The following is a 27,148-nucleotide window of genomic DNA, read 5'->3' as shown; positions in this document are numbered from 1 at the left end:
GCTCATTTCAAATGCTCAAATTAACTTCTTAGAGTCTGCACATGTGTAGGGTGTCGTCCCGTGCCCGTCCTCACCTTTTGTCGATCGCCCGCGCCGATCTCGTCGTGAGCACCACCGTGGTTAGCCTCTTGTTCTTGTCTTCTTTTTAAAAGAAAAAAAATCTTACTTGTATGATTTAGATACATACTTATATAAATTACTTACTTTCATTTTTTTTGTTATTATATAGTGCGATGGTTTTGGTATCCGCCTCCGTCGGTCCTCGTCCTATCTATGATTCGGGTGTGGTATATATTATCTTTTATAACTATTTTTTTTATTTAGTGTTTTGACAATTATGACGACCAACGTGACATATATTTTTTAATCTAGGAGGTATGTGAACAGGAAATTCCAACCCACATATAATTTTTTGTCGAGAAGTTAAATTTGGTTGAAAAAGAAAACAAATACTTGTCGCGCCCGTGCCTCCCCTGTGACGTCGAGGCGTACACCCCAACGACCCTCGGACGGCGAGGCGTACACCCCAACGACCCTAGGCGTCGCGCTCGTGCCTCCCCTGTGTCGATCCGAGCAGCCTAGGCTTCCAAATTCGGAATTCAGAGTCAGCGGACAACAAATGTCAGCCGAGGGCATCGTGGCTCACTCACACACCTAGGGACCCGTTGTCACCGTGGTGGGCGGTGGAGGGGCGAGGAAGCATGGCGGCAATGCGGAGGGAGAGCAAGGAGACGACACAGAGGAGGTCGCCGCAGGCGAAGGGGCGGTCTCTGTTGCTGGCATGGATGGCGGCAATTAGGGCGGGGTCCCGGCGTGCGGCGCAGTCGAAGGCGTGCGAGGTGCAGCACGGCTCCTCCTCCTCCGCCGCCATTCCGCCGCCGACAGCGGAGAAGGAAATTGAACAGACACAAAAGCGGAAGCGGATCATGGGGAATCCGCCATCGAGCTCAGTTTGCGTACTGTGCGGATCCGTTTCCCAGCACAAGGAGGCGTTCAAATCTTCAGTTTTCTTTTTCTTTTGACCGGCAAAGCTTCAGTTTCTTACATGGCTATAGTCGAAAATACATTTGTACTTCCTATATCGATGATAATACAAATCCAACGACATATCTCAGGTACTTTCTGTTCCAAACTGAAATTTGTACCAAGTCAAACTAAGAATAAAAGATGCTAAATCTGGGTCTCATGTCACCTATATCGATGGTGATCTCGACTAACAAACTCAAGGTGTCATCCTTGTTCCACCCTAAGTAGACTTTTAGCAGCCTCACGTTGGTGAGCTTACCAACAGACTTGAAAACATTATATACCTCGTCGATGAGTTGCATGTCATCATAGTAAATTTTGTTGTAAACCAACCTTAAGAGATTCTCGGACTCACACTTCTAAAACCAACTCGGTGCATGCTTCATATAGGAATGTCTCTCCTTTTCCTGATGTCTCTTATTCCCTTATACAAGTTTTACATTGTATTATTTTATCTACCATCTCTCAAAGGCTACTTTCACCTTCACATTTAAATCCGAATGTGATGGAAGTATGTTCTAACTAGTAGAAGTAGATGCCACTGCTTGAATCATGATAGGGGCGGTATATATGCACACATACACACACCAAACGTCATGACGTTCATTGTTGAAAGTTGTTGGCTCGGTACAATTGTGTATTTATATTATGTAAGGTCTAAATGATATGTTTCATCACATTCGTTATTTTTTCAAATTATGCATCATCAGTCATGAAGTAAAGCCCAAGTAAATATAGCAGTATAGGCAGCGCAATTGCTATGTGAGGTAATTGACTAAACAAATTTGGAGTGATATTTTTCTTTGAGAACTCATGACCGGAGTTTGGCATTTTGCTGTTCGCACAAGTTGCAATTAATGTGTGGAGATCTTATATTCACTTTTATATAATACAATTAGTTTAACAATACAATTGAAATCAGTATTAATTGCATAATTTGGTGAAATTGTGATGCATAATTCTTTGTCATTCACACATATAAACTGATATATCAAGAAAAGAAAACAATGACTATCGGGCGTTTGGTTTGAAACACACTTTAAGAATAACTAGTAAATGTGTACGTGCAATGCCCATTGATACTTGGGAGGATATTAATTAACTGCGCATTGGTATTGGTAAAATAGTAATTACATGTTAATTATGTGATTAACGTTGATATTAACATTTAGCATGAGAATAATTGCATGTTAAACATATTGAGAGCAATCCAAATCGTTGAATCGACATGGTTTGATGGTCAAGATTAGTTGGACATACCCCTTTGCATCTTTTTATATTCATACTGATCTGTAGATATAGATATAGTGGAGAATTGCTCATATGTAGGACCTTGATGTATGTTCTTCCAAAATATTCAATATCTGTGTTTTCTTTCTTCCTTTCTTTTTCTCCTCATTTTATATAAGCACCAGATCTATTCACTGACACGTAGTTTCGGTATACATATTTTCTCACCCTACCGCAGAAGCACGACGGCGATCCCGCATGAGAATGATGAGACGGTGTAGAGGTAGTCGCTGCAAGCAAGGCAGCAGGTGTCCTGGTGTGGGCGTCATTGAACATGTACTCCCTCCGTTCCTAAATATAAGTCTTTGTAGAGATTTCACTAGTGGACTACATACGAATGTATATAGACACATTTTAGAGTGTACATTCAATCATTTTGCTTCGTATGTAGACATCTAGTAAAATCGTTTAAAAGACTTATATTTAGAAACGGAGGGAGTACAAGATATAGCATGGCTCCGCCGCCACGGCAAGTTTCGGACTTGGTGTGCGGCATTGAAAAAGTAAGCAATCAGAAAGCACATGCAAAGTAGCAAGCCCGCCTCCACGACTTCTCCAACATGAAAAATAGGAGCCTTGTATGCGCACAGCTTCTCCAACATGAAAAACAGGAGCCTGTTATGCGCACTGCGGAGAACTGCCTTTGCACGACCTGCACCAAGAGATGCACACTTGTTAAGCTGATCTACCAATTCATCTACTTCAGCAATTAGGGATAGAAATCATTTCAAAATACACAAAAATTGGTGGCACCGTGTAAAGACTAATGTTATAATTGAGTTGATTTCTTATTGGCACTCCATGATTTTAATACACTTCGCAGTGAAACTTAGATAATACTACTTGTATTCCAAAAGTCAAGTTTAAGGAAAAATTTGTCGACATCCATAATACAAAATTAGTTATTCGATTCAGCATGAAATGTACCTTTATATTATAGGATCCTAATAAGTATCACACGCGTGGAACAAAGCAATTTTGCTCTGACATTTTCTGATGGCAACTTTAGCTACCCGAGGATGGCAACTTTATTTGTGAAGTATGCCAACTTTCTGTTTGGATAACAAGTTTCACTTTTTCTGAGTTTTTATTTTTGAATGATAATATTAGTTGTAAAAATGCCATTGGCATTTCAAAAAATGGACGTTTTCAAAGATATCAGACACGTTGGAATTTGGAAGCAACATAATTTTGTGAGAACAATATGGCACACCATACACAAACACATGCGGAACATGGGCATCTGAGAACACATTCTATTCATACATAATTTTGGACGACGAAGTCTTATATTCGTACGTAATTTTGAAAACACATTTGCTCTACCATCTCTGACTGGACTACAAGTTGGCCATGTCAGGTAGTATACTTTGTAGAGGAAGAACTTCTTACTTCAAGCCATGTAACATTATGTTACCATAGCATTAATCAATCTTGGAAGCCCTAAGATACTCATCCGTCAGCCCGCTAAAGGATTGTTCGGTCCAGGATGCCAAAATGGTAAGAGCATCCACATATAGATCAACAACTTGTCGTGTTGTCCCTTTTTCTGTCTCCCTTCATCTATGTCTCGTCCAAGACCTCGTTGAACAAGGAGCCTTCACCCCTGATTGACGACTAATGTGCGACAGTGATCTAGGCCGAGAACCGAGGGGCTCACCCTTGTGCCACCCAGAGAAGTCCTGCCATGGGTCGTTGTTTGTGAGGTTACCAACATGCTTGAAAACATAATATGCCTCACTGATCGGTTGCATTTCACCATACGGGAAATTCTGGTGAGCTATCTTGACAAAGTGTCAAGATTCACCCTTCCTCAAGCAACTTGATGCATGACCCGCATAGAAACGCTCATCCTCTTCTCGGTGTCTCTTATTCCCCAATACAATTTTCATATTCTATTTATGTTCATCTACTATCATTCATGACCAATTCCTCTTTTTTTCCTCAGCCTTTTCAGTTTTGAATGTGATGCAGGAGTGTTCCAACTAGTAGAAGTAGATGGTACTGCTTGAGTGATGATGGGTTGCTATATATGCGCGCACGCGCGCCCACACGCACACCCCGGATACCATGATATTCATGGGTTGGAAGTTGTTGGGTTTGTATGACTTTGCATTGATATTATTTTAAGGTCTATGACATGTTTCATCATCGTCCTTCTTTAAAACTCAAAATAATATTGTGCAGTAACCATGATTTCAAGCACAAGTAAAGATAGTACATGTGATGTGTTTTTGTGCCACTTTTTAGATGATTGACTTGTATGTTTTGATTGATATTATTTCTTTGAGAGCTCATGTCTGGAATGTGGCATTTGTGTTACTTGTAAGCTGGAATTATTGTTCGGAGATCTTATCATTTTTCTTACACAAGACAATGTTTTTCATATGCAAACTATTAAAATCGAGCATTAATTTCATAATTTGATACCGTGATGCATAATGTCTCACTAATAGCATGCTATAGCTCGTTATAGCATGCTAATTTCCAAACTTAAGGGGCCGCCCTATTTTGCATAGCGCGCCATATTTTCCCTTATATCGGAAATAAACCAGAATATCAAGCAAAACATTGAGTGATATATTGGACGATAGGTCTAATTCTAGAACACAACTTAAGAACAATTTAATGGGTTGATTATTGCGGATTGCTGATATTGATGTATTTTCTTTCTAGAATTCAGTAGTTTTTTTTCCTTTTTCATCTCCCTTCATAGTTAAGCACCCGGTGCATTCACCAACAAGGTGATGCTCCCTTGAACGAGTTTCCTTTTCCATATTTTCTCTACCTAACCGTGTAACCTAGAAGAAGGTTTCCATCCAACTAAAATTACTATTTTTGCTCTTTTGTATATGTTTTTTGCACCATTTATTGGGTACAATATCGTATGATTGTTTTTATTTCTTATAGCAGAAGTTGGATGTTTGATTATGGATGGAAAAAGATGGTACACAACTGCGATTGTGCAATTTTCCTAGAACATGCATGGTTAATGATTGTTGTATGAACAGAAGGAAACAAAGGCCATGAAAAAAGAGCCAGCCTGAAAGGACGGGAACTTGGTGCTCTCGGCCATGAAAAAAGAGCCAGCGCACCTGCGTCAAATAATTTAGTAATTCTTAAAAAGGTTAAAATGTTCCCAATCTCTTTTTTGGAATCAAATATGATTACGTATAAGAATTGGCCAAGAAATGACTCCCATTGACTTCATGGCAAAAATAATAATTTATGATGACAATACAGCAGCTGCCTCAACTTCTTCCGGATCAGAACAGGTGTTCAGTCCTGCAGCAAGCAGATCACAGGTCAAACGGCTTGATCGTCACGGACATTTTAGCCATCCATTGTCAGGCCTCTATCTCCTCGCTCCTTTGGTGTCTTCAGAGCATTGGCCGCATCTTACATCAGTTATAAAATCTAGCAAAACTACACCACTCCTTTTCATGATTACTTGTGCAGTACGTAATATTTTAAACTTGCGTGCTATAAGTTTTTTTTTTTTAGAAAAAAGAGGGTGATCCCCTGTCTCTCCATCTGGAAGATGCATGCGATCATTTTATTGATTATTCCCGAGGATCTTATAAAGTAGTACAACAATATGCCTGAATCCGTCATCTTGGCAACATCTGCCGCTACTCCTATCCATATGATGAACGGGTGCAAGCTGGGCCAAATACCCAGACCTCTCACATAAGCCTAACATCTAAAGCCGGAGGCCCCGACCGAGCCACATACCGGGTCCGGGGCACAAACCGGTCTGACTCACTCAGATGTGTCGCCCCCATCATCTTCCATCTATTCATCTTCAGAGCAGATTGAGGTGTCAGCCTTGGCAGGTGCCTCCGCCATCGACGCCACCATGACGCCAAACGATGACCTCCACCTACGCGAGTCCATCTTCAAGCAGCGGACGCAGATCCATGCTAGGCTAGGGTCGCACCACCGCCGTCGCCCACAACCCACAAGCACCACCCAGCCCCAAGGTTCCCAAAGTGGCGCCTTCAAGAAGGGAACGATGCCGTGAGCGCCGTCGCCACCCAACAAAGTTAGGACTTTCGCCCGGGTGACCTAGGGGAAGGGGAAGTGAGGGGATCAGTCCATACCGATGCCTACAAGGAGGGGAACGACGCCCTCAGGCATCGCCGTCGATGCGGCCGACTATGGTCGGCCAAGGATTTCGCCCGAATTAGATCCCCGCCACCAGCAGCGCCTCCTGTACAGAACCGGCGACCAAGGAAGCGCGGCCCGACCAAGCTAGCCCGCACGCCGAACAAGGGAGGAGGGGATGCGCCAGATCGCGCGCACCGGCCACCGCAGAGGCCGCCGCCGGCCGCCAACAACCACCGGATGCCGCAGCCCGCGCGGCCGGGACGCCAGATCCACCGTCCGCATGGCTGCTAGCCTGCCGTGCCTCATCCATGGAGCCGCCGCTCCAGATCCGGGGTTCCCCACGCAGAGGCAGGGCAGCCAAGGCCCCGCCGCCACGATCCTTGGCGCCCCGGGCTTGCCCGGCGGCTGCCTCGCGTGGCGGCGAGAAAGGGAGGGGGAGGGAGTGGGGCGGCTAAGGTTGGGAGGGGGAGGGGGAGGGGGAGCAGAATATCAAGGTCAAGTAGCTAGACCCGTGACATGTTTTACCGGGTAAAGACGACACCAATAAAATCGAAACAGACGGCTGAAATAAGAGGACCGGGGCTCATAGGCTCTATTGAATGTTTTCCATGGCGGAGTTTCTCCAGCAAATCAAATTTGCTTAAAGACATGCCAATAACAAACATATTTAGAAAAGAAGGGGGAATATTACATGCATGGTTCACAGTTCTTTGGTCTGTTTGCCGTTTCGAATTGAATCAGCCCAATCAGATTCACAAGAATACCACAGTTCTTTAGCCTTCTCCAACCATCTTGATTTACTCCAATGGCTAGCATTAACCTTTCGGTTTTGTTCGGTTGCTCAAATCGCCTTCTCAGGGCCTTATGTCTGCCAGCACTAATCCTTTCTCATGCCCAATCACGATCCTGCACCAGTTAACGCATCACGCATTATACATTGGAGGCAACAAAGCCAAAACAAAGAAAAGCAGGACTTTGTGTCTGCAAACACCGACGCCTCCTTACGTTTACATGAATTTTGTAGGAATTTTAAGAATAAGAATTTTGTTGAAAATTTCCTTTGGAGCCCTTTGGTTTGTAGGAATGAACTCCTATTCCTATGTAGGTAGGAATCGGTCCTTCACATTTTAAAGAAAAAGAAACATTACCCTAGGCTCAATGTAAAAATTCCTATCCTATACATCAAATGACATATCTCTTTCCATATAGGAATTGAGATACATGTCGTCTCACTTCCAACGATTTTTCTATTCCTATCATATTCCTATCCTATGAACAAAAAGGATGGCTGAACTATTTTGTACTAAAAAATGCATGCCTTGAATTCCACAACAATAAGCGCAATTAGGATGAGCAAACTCCACACTGCAGAAATTGGTATATTTGCATTGTGATTTCTTATAATTTGCTTTTCAAGGATGAGCACGGTCAGGAAGCGTGATTTTTCCTATTAACCAGATATAAAATATAGCAAGGCACTTTTCACTATATACCTCGTTGATCCCTTCAAACATGCTATAGAATTCACTTCTCCAAGTTTAAACTTCAGCACACGCACAAGCCTGGAAAAAATATGACGATCATAATTAACACTTGTAAATAATAAAATGGTGAGGATTAACGATGAAGATGGTTAAACATCACAAAAATGCCCCAATCAACCATTTTTCAGAAATTTTGAGGGAGACAGGTTAGTGGTAGAATGAAATTGTAAAGCATTATGACGAATTACACTTTGCATTATTCTTACATAGAAGTAGCTATGTCAGTATTCATGAGTGGATAAGCCGATGTGCATCACTGGAATTGTTCTTAATTACATGAAGGTAGCCAATCTAGTTATGGACATACCATCCCATTATTTTATTGTGGGAATACGGAATTTAAGGAGAGGTCTATAAGGGTTAGGCCAGTTGGCTGGAAGCCAGTTCACTTCACTCGCTCATTCCAGTATCCCCTATTATTCTTGCTTGCTCTACCTCTCCTCTCCACCCTAACCCTAGCTTGATCATGGCGAATGTTGGGGCGAGAGGGAAAGCTGCGGCTCGCGAGGAGCAAGAAGTCAGGGGTCTAACCCCAATGATGGTGGTCCCAGAGGGTGCACCACTGTGACGTTGATGAGGAGTCCCCTGAGGTTTGTCAGGCCGTGTTATTCCTCTCTTATCTGAACTTAACTGTTGATGTCAAGCCATTGCAAATTAATGTGGAACCCTGCAGTCACTGGTTTCGCATCCTCCCAGTAGGCGTAGTTTTCCTGTATTTGCATTCATTTCCATCTTACGTTTTAGGTGCTAACACAGGGCATGAGCCTACTGTATGTAGGAATTATTGGATTTGACTTATTTTTGTTGAAAACAAAGTGGTACAATTGAGATCATGCTACCGTCATGAGAGACCTATGTTGTTACTCAGAGGGATGGATATAATGTTATGTGTAACAATTGAATGACTGTTCATGCAAACAAGTCTAATAAATAAGGTTAGAACTGCGTCAGCATCAAAGAACTGCATGCCTTGAAACGACTATGACAACTGCCATAACAAGGAAAAATCTCAGAATTAAACATAATGAAAGTTACACACAACTATATTTGCAGTCTAGTTCATTTTCGTTTGCAATTGCAAGGTTATGCAATTGTTGAAAAAGAGTTTTCTAATAACCAAATATAAGTATGGAAGACATGATACTTTTGATCATATACCTTGTTGATCTCTTCAAACCTGCTATAGCATACACTTCACCGAGGTCAGGGTTGAGCTCATGTCTGGAAGAATGTGATGCACATTATTAGCACTTATACATCTGCTCTAGACTTTACCTTAAAGATTGTGAACTACAAAAAATGTCAAACTAGTGAAATATTCCACAAACTATAATGAATTTATTATCCTTGTTAAGCTTCATGCACTAGCCAAAGCAATCAAAAATTTGAACTATTGGAAAGGGCTAGTGCAATCCACATATACTGTAACACAACTCTGCTTCCCCTCCGGTGGCAGCGGCTACGGGCAGGGATGTGGCGGCGCGGCGCGGGGCGACGATGTCAGCCTCCTTCTAGTGGATCTAGTCCGCAATGCCGATGGTGCCGGCTACATGCGTTTCAGGGATGGACTAGATCTAGGGTTCGTGCTCGGGCGGGTCAGATTGGGCCCGGGGCGGATCAGAGATTTTGCTTCAGGTAGGAGAGGTTGGGATTGACCTGGGATGTGCTCGTAGGGATGCTCGGGCTTCCTACGCGGGTATGATGCTCGTTGGTGGTGGCCCTGATACCGGTGTGTTGGTGCACGGATCGGCGACGGTGACCGTGGGCATGGCATCGAGTGAGCTCGCCTGGCCATGGGCTTGGGGCTGGCTCGCCGGCGATCGTCGACAATCTCGGAGTCGTGTCCCCTCAAGTACACCGGGTATTGGTAGGGGACACAGGTGTGGATGCCTCCTAGGGTGGAGGCGTCTACCTAGACTCGGGGACCGATGCCGGGCTAGGAGCTGATAGACTGGCATTGTTCTTCCACCTGGAGTTATGTGTGACGTGAGGTGCATGACCGACGGTATCTCGCGACAGGGATGCCGGGGCAGTGGCCCCGGATGGCAGGTTGCATACTCGTTCTCCAGTGGGCAGCATTGCAATGATGGTGGCTCCCTTCACAGGTTGTGAGGGCAACGGGAGGTGGGCTAGCAGGTAGCTCGGACGTGCTTTCTCTCCTGGAGAAGTAGCGTCCTGATCCGGATATGGGGATCTAACATCGTCATGCTCCTCTTGGCGGCCTCGTAGTGGCACGGGTGAGTTGCCGAGCGAAAGCTCCGTGCCTTGGCGCCAACAGCGGCGACACCCGCGGGTACCCTTCTCTTTCTGAAGACGTCGTTGCGGTTCTTCTCCTCGTGTCAGGGCTCCGGGTGAAAACCTTTGTCCGATGGACTCGGCGGCGGCGTCTTTCTGCGTTGTTTTCCCTCTTGAGGGCTTTGTCGCGGAGCCTAGGTATGCTAGGTCGTAGCATGGGGGTGTTTAGCTCGCCCGATGTGTGTTAGCGGTAGCGTAGTCGAGTGCATTTTACGTGAGCCGGGTATCTCAAGATCGGTTTGTAAGACGGCTACCTCACCATTTTCTATCGTTCGGCCGTGTACTTTCATGGTTGTTGCTGCTGAAAGAGAGGAGTTGTGTGCGGCTGCTGCAAGAGTTGTTGCTGCTGCCTAAGATGGGTGAACGACAATGCCTTGCTGAGGTTTTTAAGAAGCTCGTCAAGATCCTCGTGGAGTTGCACTTTGGGCCATGCCTCCTCGGCAAGAAGCGGCTCACAATATCAAACTATCGCCCATGGGCATAAAGGTGGACGGGCCCACAAATTAACTGAGCTGGTCCTCGAGGGCATTGCTGGTTGTGGAGGAGAAGGAGCTTGATGGACACATGATGGGTGCTATTGAGGAAGCATGAGACAAGGCTACTACGGAGAGAAAGAAGTGGAAGTTCATAGACTTTGTGACTTTGTGCTCATGAGCTGGTTGTTGAACTCGGTGGTGCCCTCCATTGGACGCTCTATGGAGGGGCTATCCACATACGTTGCGATATGGACGACTCTGTTCACCCTGTACTCAGGCAAGGGCATTTTTATGCTAATTTATTAGATTGAGGGGAAGACTAGTTGACTGCATCAAGGTGACGACATGTCAGTTATGAAATATGTGGCAGAGCTGCAAACTTTATGGGTAGAGCATGATAACCGTGTTCCTCTCAAACTCTGTGATACGACATCCATCGAGTCAGGCCACAAGTGGATTGCATGTAGGCGTATGTTCAAACTGTTGGAGGGGCTCAGAGGTTGCTTTCATGATAGGACGTCTTGTGCATACTATTGATGCGACTATTACAACAATGTCTCAAGAGGAGGTGCAACTATCTTTGGAGCACGCCTATGTAAAGGTTGTGTCGGCTTCAACATTTGCAGTCATGGAGAGGATGGAGTGGAGAGATTCCAACAACTGTCATATCTATAGGGAGGTATGACATTGGAACTGAGTCTGTCCAACTCATGACAGAGGCAGAGGGATGGACTGGCAGAGGCATGAGCGCTAGAGGGAGAGGTGGATACTCAGGGACCTCATGGGGGTTATGCTCCTAGGGGCAGAGGTGGTACTTAGAAAACTCAGGGGGTCATAGGGCTCACATGGCAGTTGCAGGAGACAATGGGATGTCAAAAGGCAAAGATGCAGATGATGCTGACTATGAAGACTTTGCTCACTAGGCCTCCATCGATGAAGGTAATTTGGACAAGGCATCTCTTGCTACTAATGGGAGTGGTCCAGAGTGGGTTCTTGACTATCAAGCATCTAAGCATGTTGCAAGTAATGCATGCACGTTCAAGTCTTACACTAAGCATCATTTTTCTCACACATGGAGTATACAAACTGCTCATGACACAAAACAACGTGTCAAAGGAGTTGGCACAGTAAAGTGCACTCCGACCATTTCCATATCCTTTGTTTTACATGTGCCAGCTTTCCTTGTCAACTTGATCTCTTTCTGTGCTCTAATTGATCAAATAGACCATCGTGTGATATTTGACAAATTTGATTGCATGATTCAGGAGGGATGAACGATGCAGATTATTGGGACTAGCACCAGGCGTAGGGGTCTCTGGTACATGGACGAGGAGGTGCAACCAGAATTAGTGTGTGATACGACCATGGAGGACAAGGAAAAAAAGGCGACGTTCCATCATTGTAGGATCGGGCGTGTATCTTTTGTTAAAATGAGTAGAATCTCTCAAGATGTTATGTGTGGGATAGGAAAGGGCAAGTTGACATGTGATGCTTGTGAATATGCCAAACACACAACTTCCTCATATGTGTGTAAGGGGCTTACAAGCATATCTTCTTTTGTGTTGTTTCATTAAGATGTATGGACTTGCCCAATTGTGTCAATGAATGAAATGAAGTGATTTTTTGCATTTATCAATTTCTATTCTCATATGACTTGGATTTATTTGATGCGTCACAAAGATGAGGTGTTTAGCTATTTATGTGATGAGTACTTATGACAGCCAAATACATTGAGCAACCGAATACCAACAAGAATACTAGGCATGAAATCTCCGCGGACTAAGTTTGTTATTCCCAGTTGTTTGATAGTACTTGTTTTGCTCGAGATCCGTGACCTTCTTTCAGGAAAATTAATCCACAAGAAACAAAGTGTATTTTTCTAGGCTATTCTTCTGGTCGCAGGGGTATAAATGTTGATGTACCTTTGAGAAACGCAGGCTTGTAAGTATTGATAAAAGCTTCACGGAGTCTGAGTCATTATATGATGAGCCAATAGATCTAAGTGTATTGTTTCAAGAGCTTGACCACTTCCATTTTGTACAAGATGGTCAAAGAAGGCTATATCTCACACTCAAGATCATTCTGTGAACATAAACACTAATGATGATGTGCTGGTTCAAGTGCAGCCAATTATGGGTACAATTCCAGTTGTTACTCTAACTAATGTTGATGTGCAGGTTTTGGTCCAGCCAACAGTGAGTTCCATTCAAATTGGTGATCTCCCACTCCCTATTTGAGATTGGTGGCAGAAGATTCCTGTAGTGTATTCTCAGCGGCTACCATATGTGTAGAAGTAGCAACAAGTGCGGGGGGAGCAGTCACTGTAGGGGGAGTAGCAACAAAGTGATGGAAGCTCATCTCACAAAGTGGAACTACCTATTGCGTTGTGAAATGGACACATGAAGTGCCACATAAGGCTTTACCACCAGAGGTTTTCTATGATCATGACATTGGAATTTTGTGTCTTACGATGTTTTGTCTCCTTTGTATAGTGTTTGTTGTCTTCTTTCAAACTATGTCAACCACAAAGTATTGGAAGGGTGCAAAGAAAGATCTGACGTGGCGTGAAGAAATAATAGAGGCATTGGAAGCACCAAGGAAAAAAGAAGACGTGTGTGCTAACCATATCGCGAGCAAAAACAAAAGTGGCGAGTTGTAAGTGGATTTATACTATGAAGCAAAATCCCAAGCGGAAGGTGGAACAGTGTATGGCCAGATTGGTCGCTAGATAGTTAAACGTATGGAATTGATCATGATGAGACGTTTGCTCTAGTGACAAAGATGAACACTTTAAGGATATTGGTCTCCCCTGATGCAAACTTCGGGTGAAAGTTTCATCAAACAGATGTCAAGAATGCCTTTCTGGATGATGAGATGTAGGAAGAAATCCTTGTATATGCGGTTTGAACCAATCACCGAGGGCATGGTTTGATAGGTTTAGACGAGCTATCTGCGGTATGTAGTATGATCAATATAACGATGATCACACAATGTTCTAAAAACACTTTGATAAGAAGATCACTATTCTTGTTGTGTACGTGGATGGCATTATCATCACTAGAGATTATAAGGAGGAAATGCAGATATTAAAGGGGTGTCTAGGCATGGAATTTGAGGTGAAGGATTTAGGCAACCTAAAATACTTCGTTGGCATTGAAGTGGTTGGGTCAGATAACGGAATATATTTGTCTCAAATGAAATTTGGCTTGGATCTTTTGATGACATGGACATGATGGAATGTCGTGTTGCCCCCATTCCGATTGAACAAAACTATCAAGTGGCAACACAATCAAGAGAGCTGGTGAATAAGGAAGATTACCAGAAACTAGTTGGGAGGTTATTGAACTTGTGTCATACTAGGCCTAACATTACTTATGTCGTGGGCATGGTGAGCAGATACATTCATGAACCAAGGAGTGGGCGTCTTGATATTGTGCAAAAAATCCTAAGATACTTGAAGGGAACTCTAGTTAAAGTGTGGATATCTTAAGGTGGATGGCTACAGTAACTCTGATTGTTCTAATTGTCAAGATGATAGATGGCCAAACTTCTAGCTATTGTATGTTTGTTGGAGGAAATTTGGTGTCATGGGGAAACAAGAATCCAAGGGTTGTGCCTAAATCAATAACAAAAGCTGAGTATATAGCCTTATCTCAAGGGTTGAGTGAGATGCTTTGGGTGAAACACCTTTTGTGCGAATTGAAACTTTTGAGAAAGGGACCCTTGAGGGTGTGGCGTGACAATCAGTCGGCTATAAGCTTTGCTAATAACGCAAATCAACAACAAAAGCTGAGTATATAGACTTATCTCAAGGGTTGAGTGAGATGCTTTGGGTGAAACACCTTTTGCGCGAATTGAAACTTTTGAGAAAGGGACCCTTGAGGGTGTGGCGTGACAATCAGTCGGCTATAAGCTATGCTAATAACGCAGTTCAACATGGTAGAACTAAAGATATGCAAATTGACCACTTCTTCGTTAAGGACAAACTTGATGCTGAGATTATCAGCCTCGCTCATATCAGCTTTGGACAACAAGCTGGAGATTGGTTGAAAAAGGAACTACAAACAAAAGATTGTAACTTGGCATGTAAGAAGATGAAAATAACAATATATCTACCACCCATCATGAGAGGGGGGGGGGGGTTGTTGTTGAACCGATATGGGCCCAAGCCCATATAGATAGCTAACCTAGGAGAGGTGCATCGAGTGTACCCATGCCTGAAGCTTCCATAGGAGACAAAGCTGCGAGGTACGTCTCTCGCCCGACTCAACAATTCACATACCAATTTAGTTTTATTCTTTATTTTTCTATATGTCCTTTTATTCGAGTATTTAACAAAAGACTACCAATTTCTAACCAACCCTAGCAAGAAACTACCACTCTACAATATTAGAAGCAAAATACTATTTTTTCTAATCTATGGTAAAAAAACTACCAAGTGAGACAAGTCACAGATTTCGTCAAAATTAAACTGGATTATGACAGGATTGGTCCACACGTAAACGTTGACGTGGCACAGTAATCAACTCTGCTTGATTGAACGTTATGTTGACTATTATGACATATGAGACCTACATGTGGACATCAATCCCCTTCTTCATCCAAATATTATCACCGGGACATTTCATAAAACATACTGTGCTGCAGCGCGAGCTCGCCGTCGGCCTTGCTATCCTCCACGCTGCCGCCCGAGCTGGCCATGGCACGCGCCGTGCTCGAAGCTGGTGTCTGCACGAGTTTCCATGTCGGGTGAGTTAACCTCCGCACCGCTGGCCAAGCTGGCCATGGTAGGCGACACACTCGAAGTTGTCCTCCGCGTGAGCTTCCATGCCGGGCGAGCAAGCCCGCCGTGATGGCTGGCCTCGATGCCACTGGCCTATACCGTAGCCAGTTTTTTAATGGAGGGCGACCAGCCGGCTGAGAGGTCAATGGTGCAGCGATGGCGGCCTCGTACCAGCTCGAGAGCCTCTCTGACTTCGACGTCGTGTCCGCCAACAAGAATGGCAACATGGCCTGCTTGTTAATTAATCAATCAAGTCTTCAACGGCGAGGCGCCTAGCTCGATTGGAGGCGATTGGAAGTCACCGGAAATGTCCATGCATAATTTCATAGGAAGGAGATATAACTGACATGTGGGCCCCACATGTTAACAGTTAAAGTAACGGTGTTGACTTTTTCAGTCCGGACGGGCATAGCCTATCATAATCGGGTTTAATAGGACAATTATCACACATTGCAGTTTTCGGCCATAATAGAAAAAAAATCAGTAGGTTTTTTTCTATTTTTGTAGTGGTAGTTTCTTGCTAGGGTTGGTTGGAAAGTGGTATTTGTTTTGTTAAATACACATTTTTAATCCGTTAAATCCTTTATATATTTGTCAATCTAGTGTCAATAGGATATATTCTCGATGGTAGTGGACTAGTAATTTTGAAGCCCAATCTGGTGTCAAGTTTTTTCGTGATTTCACAAGGATTAAAGCTGAATGGGATTAATGAAGTATAGGTATATACAAAACTTGGTCATCTAAACAAAGATCGGAGCTTGTCAAAATTTTGTCTTCCAAATTGCTAAAGCTGAATTTGGATATTAGTGCCTCCAACAGAACAAAAAGTATCGTAATATCAATACTAGAAATTGGGTTACAAATTAACCATATTGATAATTTAAATTTCAAGTAATCAACACTCCAAATTCAAACAAAATACAGTGACTACAGGGGTGTTGATAATTTTTCGATAAAAGGACAATTTTCATTGATTCATATTGAAGCATCGCGAGTGTTAATAATTAATAATTACCGGAAGGTGGTGGAGTCCCATAAACGAACTGACCCGTCCCATGAACCTGTAATGAGTATTGGAAGATCCCGATGGCAAAACGCAATGTTAACAACATCCATGTGCCCTTTCAGTGAATGAACACACCTCTGTGTCTCACAGTCCCAGATCTGACACAAGGAGCAAAACTCATGATTGAATAAATATTCTGTCAGTATGATAAAGGGCTAGTCTATTCTTTAGTGAAAATGATATACCTTAGCAGTTTTGTCTTGTGAACCGGTGATCAAGTATAGCTTCTGACCCAGACTGAAGTAATCCAAACACATCACTGAATCTGAATGGCCAGACAATATGTGCTTACATTCACCCGAATGCAGATTCCAAAACTGCAATTTCAAGCAAATACATGTATCAGGAAAACTTGGAACATCCAAAATGATGTTTACTGCATGCATGCATAGGAAATCTAAACAAACCTTTACTGTATTGCCCTGGGCACTGGCAAACATATCAGTGTCCTTCGGGTTAAACGCAACTTGCTGCACAGTATCGCATTTATCAAGACAACTATTGGCATCAAATGTTTTTATCAATTGCCAGTCTTTTCCATAGTCCCATAGCAAAATTTTACCATCACAGGATGCTGATAGCACATAGGGCTTAGTTCCATGGATAGCCAAAGACTTGATAGATGTTGAGTGTTCATGTAGAACGTGGATTCTACTTTGTGAATCACAATTATACACGCAGAGTAGTCCACTAGTAAAACCAGCCAAAATCCATTGCTCACGGGCTATAAATTTAACCAAACTAACTGCAATGAGATAGATATCAAATGTTATATTGCTGAAATGTGAGATGGCAAAAATAAAAACATTAGGTCAATGTGGTGAAAGTCAGAAGCATGCCTTTTCCCCCCTTCAACTCAACCAATTCCACTTCCTGCGGGTAGATATGTGCACAGAAGTCAATTACTTCTCACATACGAGAATATTAAGCACGGTAACCGAGCAAAACTGAGATGGTTAGGAATGTTAAATAGCTGGAGTAGCCAAGTTCGACGAAGTGCTAGTCGAAATCAACATATTAGCAGTAGCATATGAGTAATGGTAATATCAGTTTAATAATTTATTGATTTGTGTACACCAGCAAAAATCTACACATATGGTTGACTAGTATGTATACACGTGCAATGCACGTCTTAGCAATATTGTTCCGATGATGATTCTTGTAAAAGAAAAAAAGAAGACGTATGGTACTTTGCAGTCAATTTCAGAGCAAAGAGAATATTCCATGTATGCATGCATAAATGAAAAGAAAATAAAAGAAAATTGGTAAGTGGTATGATATAATTCACCTACGTTGACACCCAGATATTTTCATAGGAAGAAAATATAGATGTATGTGATGGACCCCACAAATTATTTACTTTCTTTCTCCTACCGTATGCTTATCTTGTACACAAGCTCTCTGCCTGACGCCCTGGCGCATGCAACGTGGGGAGAAGATCCGAGGTGTGATGCGAACAGGTGATGGTTCCAGAAACAATAGATGCAGCTACAGGCTACTGTGCACTGCGAATCCTTTGAGTCTCAACCGTTCGATTTATGAGACCAACGGCTAGGATTGATGTTGTAGCAACAATTCAAAACTCGTACACTATAGAATAGAGATATAGATATATATATGCACAAGATTACCACGAAATCGCCATGCCAAGTGGTTTCCTTGCACTCTGAGGTCACCACGCACATGACTGCGCCGCTCATCAAGACCTAGAGTTAACAGTCCGGCAGTCCCCAACGTTCTGGTCTCATCAGCAAGATGTGTGAAGGCATTATTTATGTTCATATAATGAACAAGCCATCTGAAAACAGTACGAGGGAGAGATCCGTCCCAATGGTAACCAGTATGATTACCGGGCTAAATGTATCATCAATGCCATGCCTGGTTCCTAGGAGAAGCCCCAAATTACCCACTATGACCTTCAAGGGATCCCCAGGATTAAATAAGCTGCTCCTTAACCAGCTTATTCTAGAAGCCCAATCAAAAATCTAGATAGGAGACATCATATTCTTGAAGCCCAAAAAAGTCACCAAAGTAATTGGCCCTCAACTTATGCAAAAAGGGCCAGTCACCCAAAAAAGGCCATGCATGCTCATGGTCCATTTGGTGTGTCCAGTCCCTCCAGCCCATAACACCTCCAATTACTTGGCCGAGCAGGAAATTGCCTCCCCACATTGAGCTATATCTGGTACCATGAGGTAGTGAGTGTATACTTAGACGCATCACTTAGGAAATGACGAGCTTGGTTCTACTGCGATGAGAACAAGGTGACGTGGATGGTCGCCAGAGGTGGAGGGGAATGTTGGTTTGTGATACTGTACCCAGTCCCCCAATCATTTTTCTTATCAATTCCCAACCCTAGCCACCCATGCCTCCATCCCCTCTCAACACCACCGGCTGAAGCCCATGTGGCTGAAGGCGGTTCATGAGGTCACTATGGCTCGTTGTTCTCATCTCATCTCTAGATGGAACCTGTCACGGGTGCTACACTCCAAATCCCTCATCTTTGGTGCCTTCCCCCCTGTTGTTGCTCGTGTGGTGGTAGGTCACGTCCCCACCATTCTTATTTGACCCGCTTGGTCGTGGCTCGCGGTTGCTTTAGTTTGTACCGTCGAACGATTGCCCCCCCCCCCCCCCGCGCTATCCTCGCTGCCCCATCTAGTTGGTCATCCTGGGTCAGATGGCCAGATTTGGCAGTAGCTCTACCGGATTTGGCCGAGATGCCCCATGTCGGTTCGTATCCGACCAGGAGACTTTCATTGGTCATTGTTGGTTTGAGGTGATCAGGTCATGAGAGGCATAGGTCTCAATTGGCTTCATCTCGTGTTGTGTCTACTTCCCCTCATCATCGGACCCTAGTGGGTTTTGTCCCTAATGCCTGCATGCAACGTCCTACTACCCTCGAGTTGGTGCTCGTCCCCTCATGGTCATCCCCTCCATCTGGTTGCTCTGGCGGCATTGGACTGGTGTTCTTGGTGCTTGGCGATGTTGCATCTTGTCTCGCTCATGTGGTGGCATCTCCAGGCTGATGGTGGATCCTTGCCTTCGATGCTTGTGCTTCAGTTGCTATCGTTGTTGTCGTTATGGTAGTCGAGTTGATGTCGTGTTGGCCCTTGTGGTGCATGATTTTTGCTTCCTTACCTTGTGACATATTATGTTGGGACTCGTCTATGGATCGATCACATCAAATCACGATAAATACGCGCACACAAAAAACTGATAGCCAAAGGCCATTGTCGTGCCTTTCTTTTCTCCTTTTCTTTTCACGGTGTTACACCCTCCGTCGACCAATGCTGTTTATATATACACGGCCTTACTCAACCGACCCATGTAACCAATCCCTACACGGACTACTACTAGACGCAAACAATTACCTAGTTTACTAACTAATATAGTCCAAAGTGGACTAGTAATCACACGGAAACCTGGCCTCCACGTACCAAACCTGACACGCATCTAGCCAAGTTCATAGCAGTTTGAACCAGCTATAAACTTTGACACGATACTACTTCAAGATTAAAGTAACAATCTCTCCCTAATCTTAACATTGTCTTCCGCTCTTCTTCGGTCTTGGCTCGTTGAAGATTCCTCCCTTGTCGACTCATACATCTCGCACCACGACAAGTCGAATTGATAGGCTTCATTGATCGCAACAACTTCTTTCCAATTTTAACTTGGTGAATTTACTGATCACCTCAAATATGCATTGGACTACCTAATCATGGTAGTAACCTATGAAATACACCATCCGGTTGTCTACACCATCCACCTTAGCAAGATATATGCCGGCTCCTTGTGGATCACACCACCCCGTGCATTACATCATGCACTCCAACCTCATGTAGAGACATGGCCTCATTGAAGAGACTCACCTTTATTGGTTTACCGCCCCCACATAGTTGAACCTGATCCTTCCGTCGAGACATATAGACGACCTGGACGCTTCATCTTCAACGCCTCCTCACAGAGATGAGCACTTGGACATGTCGACTCTGACATGACGACGACAACCGACCGACCGTGCAAACCCGCATGACTCCTTGACTCCCTTGGACGACACGACCGAACGTGTTAACACACACGACTCCTTGACTCATATATTTTCTACAGACGATGATCTTGGGAACATACCGGCACCACACCCTGCACCACCGCTTCCGTCAACAATCTTCTTCCACTGCCTTCCCGACGACAAAATGTCATCTCCCTCCTTGCCACTCCACCGAACGATGATCACCTGAACCTCCTCGTCGTTGCACCACCTAGCGATAACATCGCCCGCCCCAAGGTGCTACTACATCGCCACCCTCGGCCAAGCGCATCTTCTGATACCAATTATTGAAACTCACCCACGGATCGACCACACAAAATCACTACGAACACGCACACACAAAAAATTGATGGCCACAGGCCCTTGACGTGCCTTTATTTTTCCTCCCTTTGTTTTCTCCTTTTCTCTTCATGGTGTTACAATCTCCGTCGACCAATTTTGTGTATATATACACGGCCTGACCCAACCGACCCATGAAACCAATCCCTACACGGACTACTACTAGACGCAAACAATTACCTAGTTTTACTAACTAATATAGTCCAAACCGGACTAGTAATCACACGGCAACCTGACACGCATCTAGCCAAGTCCATAGCAGTTTGAACCAGCTACAAACTTGACGCAATACTACTTCAAGATTAAACTAACATACTACTGTTCTAAACTAGGCTGGGTTTGCTTTGGCAGTCTCTAGGTCGTGGATCGCCAAGTTTTGGGTTAGTTATCCTTATGCTGTTTTAGTTTGTGTCGTGTCACTTGTATTGGGTCATGCCTTTCTTTGGCATTGTATAAACTTCTTTCTTAATCAAAGAAAACGAGGTTAGGCGGCTAAGTAGCCCGAGGACCTATGGTTAGACGATTATTTGGAAATTTTCTTTCCATTAAAGTACAAAAATCCGTCAAAATTTCCCGAGTACAACATGTGTTTATGTTCTTATATACTGAAAAAATTGTATTGCTCGTAAGAAATTCTGGAGTGAGTTCAGTCACTTGCCTTTGCATGGTAGTTCATTTGGAAAGACTTGCCTCCTTGGGTAATGACCATCCTGTATCGCAAGAGAAGGATTTTTCTTAATTAATGCAATCATAGTGCAAACAGAGAACTCAATTTCTGCACCAGCACGAGAAATTGATCCACTCACCATGGATCTATTGGATGCAGTTCTATTGTCGACACTGACTTTAGTTTGGATATGGTCTATTCGCAAACACCCATAGAGATTTGTCAGAAATATTTCAGAATTGGTTGCGCATAGGTTGATACAAATGAAAACCTGGCAAAGTCCCCTCAAAAAGAAAAAGAAAAAGGACAAAGGTTGGACTCACCTTGGAGGTTATAAAATCTATGGCCAGCTCGATGTGATGCACATTTCGGCCCGTCTTTGGTTTGAACATTTCATGTGCAACATCCTCAGTCGTCAAACTCTCCTCTACGATGGTGCTCTTCACAGTGACCACCTCAGGCTTCAAGCTTTTGTGTTTTTTTGAAGAAAAAAAGGTTACTAGAGGATCTAGCCTCGACTGTGGTGACAGAACTCCTTCGCTCGGTAATATGGTGCACTTCGCTGTACTATATATACTGAATGCCACATGGTAATCAGTAACGTTGCATATCTTCAGTGTGCTTGACATGATTTGCGCAACAGGGAAGCGCAACTGGAGGGGGTCAACCTTGATCAGCTCACTGGGGACAGCTAATGAGCTTATCTAAAACAAATTAAGAAGTAAGCGCTCGATTGGTGGGAGTAGGATAGACATGCAATTGAAGAACTTGGGCTCAAGGTAACAAATACATCATTACTATTATCACTTTGATAGAAATACATCATTATTTAGTTCCAACATGTTTACGTCATCAATGACAAAAATGGAACTCGGACCATTATCACAACATTTATTAATACCAGCTTTCAAGGCACAAAATGTAACTCCGACCATTAAATCAAGGGCATACAAAACTGGTAGCAATAACCATTCAAACGCTCTGATCTTCCCGCTTTCCTTCCTCTCCTTGGTCTATTCTTTCCCTTTCTCCAGCACCATTTTCTTTTTCTCCCAGCCCCCTGTCCCCATTATCTCCTGGATCATGTGATCCATACTGTTGAATTGGATTCTACTTTGGCAAGAGCTGCATCATGGGGCACCCACAAACAGCTTCTTGCACAGCCACACCAGAGTGCGACCGGACAAGGTGCCGGTCAGGACCGGCGTGGCCCATCCCAGATGAGCACGGCAAGGGACAAGCAGGAGCTACAATGTCGGTGCGGTCATCTACAGCCTCATCTAACAGAGGGTATGATCGAGGCCGGCGACAACAGGAGCTACAACGTCGGAGCCCATGTTTATCTTTTTTCTTCTGTTGTACTACCACCAGTGAGTGGGCTCTTGAAGTACCACTGACATGCAATTAGCAATGGGCGCTGTCAGTGGAGGGGGTTTGCGAGCTGTCAGTAGAGGCTCACTTTGCTATAGTGCCTATTAAGTTTTAACTACCACATATCCGTAGATGCATTCAAGCATGACTTACTAGACATGAAACTAAGAAACATCTACTAAATAACACATTCTTCTGTTATATCAAAATTAACCGCCAAAGAAAAGTTGCTTTTGCTACATAGTACATGTCGATCCTATACTTGCGTGACAGCTATAAATATAGTTAATCTAAATAATATTGTATTCCTTCTAGTTCCCTAAGAGTATCTAGAGGTGTATGGAGATGTGCTTAGCTTTACACAGGTTCGGTTTTTTTTTTCATAGATAGATATCATGGATGCTTACCTGTTTAGCACGACAGCATCATTAGACACCTCTGCTTAAGAGGTGCTGAAGTACCATGCAAAGATAATTGCATTCTAGTAGATCAAATATTTTTTTGTAGAGGAGGAAAAAACCTGGCATGTGCATCAATTGATGCACACAACCATATATTAAGCCAAAGCACTGGCTTACAGAAACACAAAGAAAAAGAAATCATGGCCAGTTGAACAGGCCTCTTGATAGTCTTTTCCAACATAGTTGATTAATGATGTCGGTATACTCTTTCACTTCAAGCATCCATCCATGAACATCTAGTGCTGTGGAGGTTCTAAAAGCAGTTGTTTTTTACATTGGCCTAGTCAAAATTTTACTACAAGTCTCTTTTTAAATATATATATCAGATACACAAACTGACAAACACGATAAGTATATATTTTCTAGGAGATTAAAATATCAAAATTACACTTAGCAGACAATACATGCACAAAACAACAACTTTTGGAGAATTGTGGGGAGTAGTTTGTAAAAACACTTGGAGAATTGGGGGAGTATAGTTTGTAAAAAAGATTAAGTCTGTCTGGCCAATTTGCCCCACTTATGTGGTCATACTGTTCTCCTCAAATCAATATAACTGACATTTTATAGAAAAATAAATGTAATACACTCTATTTAGTTATTAGGGAACTCACCTCTTCAATCATTTGACCTGTGTCTTCCTTGGAACCCATGACAGCGGCGGTGTTCTCTGCACTGCGATCCTTCTTGCCCTTCAGGCCTATTTCCAACCGTGCTAATCCTTTGGTGCTCTGCACACCACCATATTTCCTGTCCTCCAGGTCTATATCTACCAGTACTAATCCTTTTTCATTTCCGATCGCGATCCTACAATAAATTAACATGTTGCTCATTACATTGGGCTTTATACTAGAGATAACTGATGCAGAGGCTTGATGTAGAACTCACATTTTCTAAAAATAAGATTTTTGGCATTGAAAGAAACAGGGCCAAAGAAAAAACTAACAATTGTACTCCCTCCGTCCGGAAATACTTGTTCTAGAAGTAAGATGTATCTAGGCTTATTTTACTTATAGATACATCCATTTTGTACATTTCTATGACAAGTATTTCCGGAGGAAGGGAGTGTGGATAGATTTACCCTTTTTGTACAAAAAAAGCAGTTTATGTGATTTTCTAAATAAAATATAGGGACTAAAATAGATTTTTTCGTAGAACTCAATTTGTTGAAATCAAAGTGGTACAATGCAGACCATGCTATTATCATAAACAACCTATGTTGTTACACAAAGGTCATAGATATAACGATATGTGTAATAATTGAATGACTATTCATTCGAACAATAAGTCTAATAAGATTAGAACTGCATCGGCATCAAAAGATTGCAAGCCTACGAAGGGCCATGACAAGCGGCATTCAGAAGAGCAAACCCCAGAATTAAACATACTCAAAGTGAAAACTACACTACTATATTTGCAGCCTAGTTCATTTTCATTTGCACTTACAAGGTTTTTTTTCGGAAGGGAGGCAAAGATTTGCCTCAACTATCAATTTTTTTTAAGAAAAGGAGGTTAAGACCCTCGGCCTCTGCATCAATCGCTCAATACAGCCATCTTTATTACTTATTCAACAAAGGTCTGACAAGAACATACATCAAGCCACCCGAAGTCCCCACTCACACCTACAAAACGTGACAATGTGAAGTGCTCTCACTCTGCATATCTAAAAACGGTGTCTTCGCCGATCTATCCACATAACGTATCGGAACTAACAACCGGTGCAGCAAACCTAAAGCGTACACCACATGCACACGTTTTAGAAGTCGTCATCATCATCGAACCGCTGACCCATCTTCAGGAGAGAAATCCGCATCATCCATGCCAGTCCGGCCATCCGTCGACGCCACCATGGCGCCCAACGGCGCCACCTCCCTGCGCTCATCCATCCAGACGCGAAGACTCTATAAGACCTGTCGTGCGTAGCACCTGCCGAACATGCATGACAAAGCGTAGCACCTGTCGGCCAGGCATGACCTGACATCACCAGCGAAGCTCCGTGCAAGACGAAGACGCTCCACCGTCTGCCTCTGTCTTCCAGCGCTGCTCCACAAACAATCCTCCCTAGAGAGGAACGACACCACAATGCCGCCATCGTCCGATCTGGAAAACTAGATCCTAGGGTTTCCCCTCGAGCATCACGAGTGGATCGACCTCCCTGCACTCATCCATCCAGACGCGAAGACTCTGTAAGTTCTCTCGTGTGTAGCACCTGCCGAACAGGCATGACAATGCGTAGCACCTGTCGTCTAGGCATGACCTGACATCACCACCGAAGCTCCGTGCACGACGAAGATGCTCCACCTCCTGCCTCTGTCTTCCAACGCTGCTCCACAAACGATGCTCCCTAGAGAGGAACGACACCGCAATGCCGCCATCGTCCGATCTGGAAAACCAGATCGTATGGTTTCCCCTGGAGCAACACGAGTGGATCGACAGTAATTACAGGACGAAGCCTTCATCAAGGTAACGACGTAGAACGCCGCCGTCCACCGTCGGCTCCGTTTTCACCGGCAACTATGTCTCCCCGACTCGCAGCCGGGACTAGATGATAGATCTGAAGATCCGATCACCCAGCCTCAGGACGACCACCTCCGACGTAGGAGATGACCACCACCGCCATAATCCTCGTGATGCGATGCAGACCCGGAGTGCCTCCGCGAGTCGTCGCCGAGATGCAGCAGATTGAGGACGAGATGCAGCCGCCCTCCTGGACCTGAAGGTCGTAGATCGAGCCCGGGACGTATCCCGGCCGCCGCTGCCGTCTTCTCCTACCGACCCCGCCGGCTACAGCAGAGTCCCCCCGACACGCCCCGGCCGCCGCTGCCCGCCATCCTCGTCATAAGGGGTCCAGGTCTGGCCGCCGCTGCCCACCATCCTGGTCATAAGGGGTCCAGGTCTGGCCGCCGCTGCCCGCCATCCTCGTCATAAGGGGTCCAGGTCTGGCCGCCGCCGCCTTAGATCCCGGGACGCAAGAGGAAGTTCGCCGCCGCCGCGCCACAGGGCCGGCGGCGGCAGAGGAGTGAAATGCGCGGGGGTTGAGGGGAGTTGTGTGGAGACAGCCCGGTGCCTCAACTATCAAACAAGAAATAATAGACTTACACAAAAGCGCCACAATTATGTATAGTACACAAAACTACCACAACTGGGGCTTGGGTAACGGATTGGTATCACGTTGTTTGTGTTTTCAAATCAGTACCGCTTTTCAAGCATGGCATTACTTATCGCATTAACAGCCGCTTGACCACTGTCTAACATAAATAATAATTTGCGAGGCCGGTTACTCGCCAATGACATGGCACTGGCACATGAGGCACATGCCGCTCGTGTTGACTAGGACAAAATCGGCTTGGTGCATCGGCTTCGCTTATAACCTATTCAACACCAGAGCTAGCGCAGCCAAGGAGTCGTTCCTAGCGGCGGTGGAGGATGGCACGACGAGCAGTCAGAGCGTGGGTTGCGGCGGCGGTGGAATGGGTCCCGTCATCATGTCCTCGTCGAGGAGCACAGCGGTGAGCGGGGCACACACGCGAGCTCCCCCAACATCTCACCCGAGAGGCGGTTGCCGATGAGGTAGAGCAGCTTGACGTTAGCCTGGCCATAAGTATGGCAGGCAGGTTTCAGAGTAATCTAGGAGTGAATCATTCGACTTGATTATTCAGCTTGACGTTGCGG

At 44.3% G+C, this 27,148-nt stretch overlaps 1 protein-coding gene across 1 annotated transcript; it reads right to left on the bottom strand.

Moving 5' to 3' along the window:
• Positions 1 to 16,535: 16,535 nt before the first annotated feature.
• LOC123407973 (coatomer subunit beta'-2-like) lies at positions 16,536 to 26,350 on the bottom strand. The gene is made up of 5 exons (XM_045101216.1): positions 26,265 to 26,350; positions 24,091 to 24,283; positions 16,998 to 17,393; positions 16,776 to 16,907; positions 16,536 to 16,688 (listed from the first exon to the last, which is right to left on the bottom strand). Exons 1-5 carry the CDS (start codon positions 26,348 to 26,350, stop codon positions 16,536 to 16,538), a joined length of 960 nt encoding a protein of 319 aa, XP_044957151.1.
• Positions 26,351 to 27,148: the final 798 nt, after the last annotated feature.

Source organism: Hordeum vulgare, chromosome 7H, assembly GCF_904849725.1.
Source record: "Hordeum vulgare subsp. vulgare chromosome 7H, MorexV3_pseudomolecules_assembly, whole genome shotgun sequence".
NCBI classification, from domain to species: Eukaryota; Viridiplantae; Streptophyta; class Magnoliopsida; order Poales; family Poaceae; genus Hordeum; species Hordeum vulgare.
Note: the sequence above shows the minus strand (reverse complement) of the source record. Positions and strands in the feature narration are given on the sequence as shown.

Coding starts and splice junctions, on each gene's coding strand:
- LOC123407973 (XM_045101216.1), bottom strand. CDS start 26,350: ATGGTGGGCAGCGGCGGCCAGACCTGGACCCCTTATGACGAGGATGGC. Junction 16,908..16,997: donor CCCAGGGCAATACAGTAAAG/GTTTGTTTAGAT, acceptor TTGAAATTGCAG/TTTTGGAATCTGCATTCGGG. Junction 16,689..16,775: donor CACAAGACAAAACTGCTAAG/GTATATCATTTT, acceptor TCCTTGTGTCAG/ATCTGGGACTGTGAGACACA.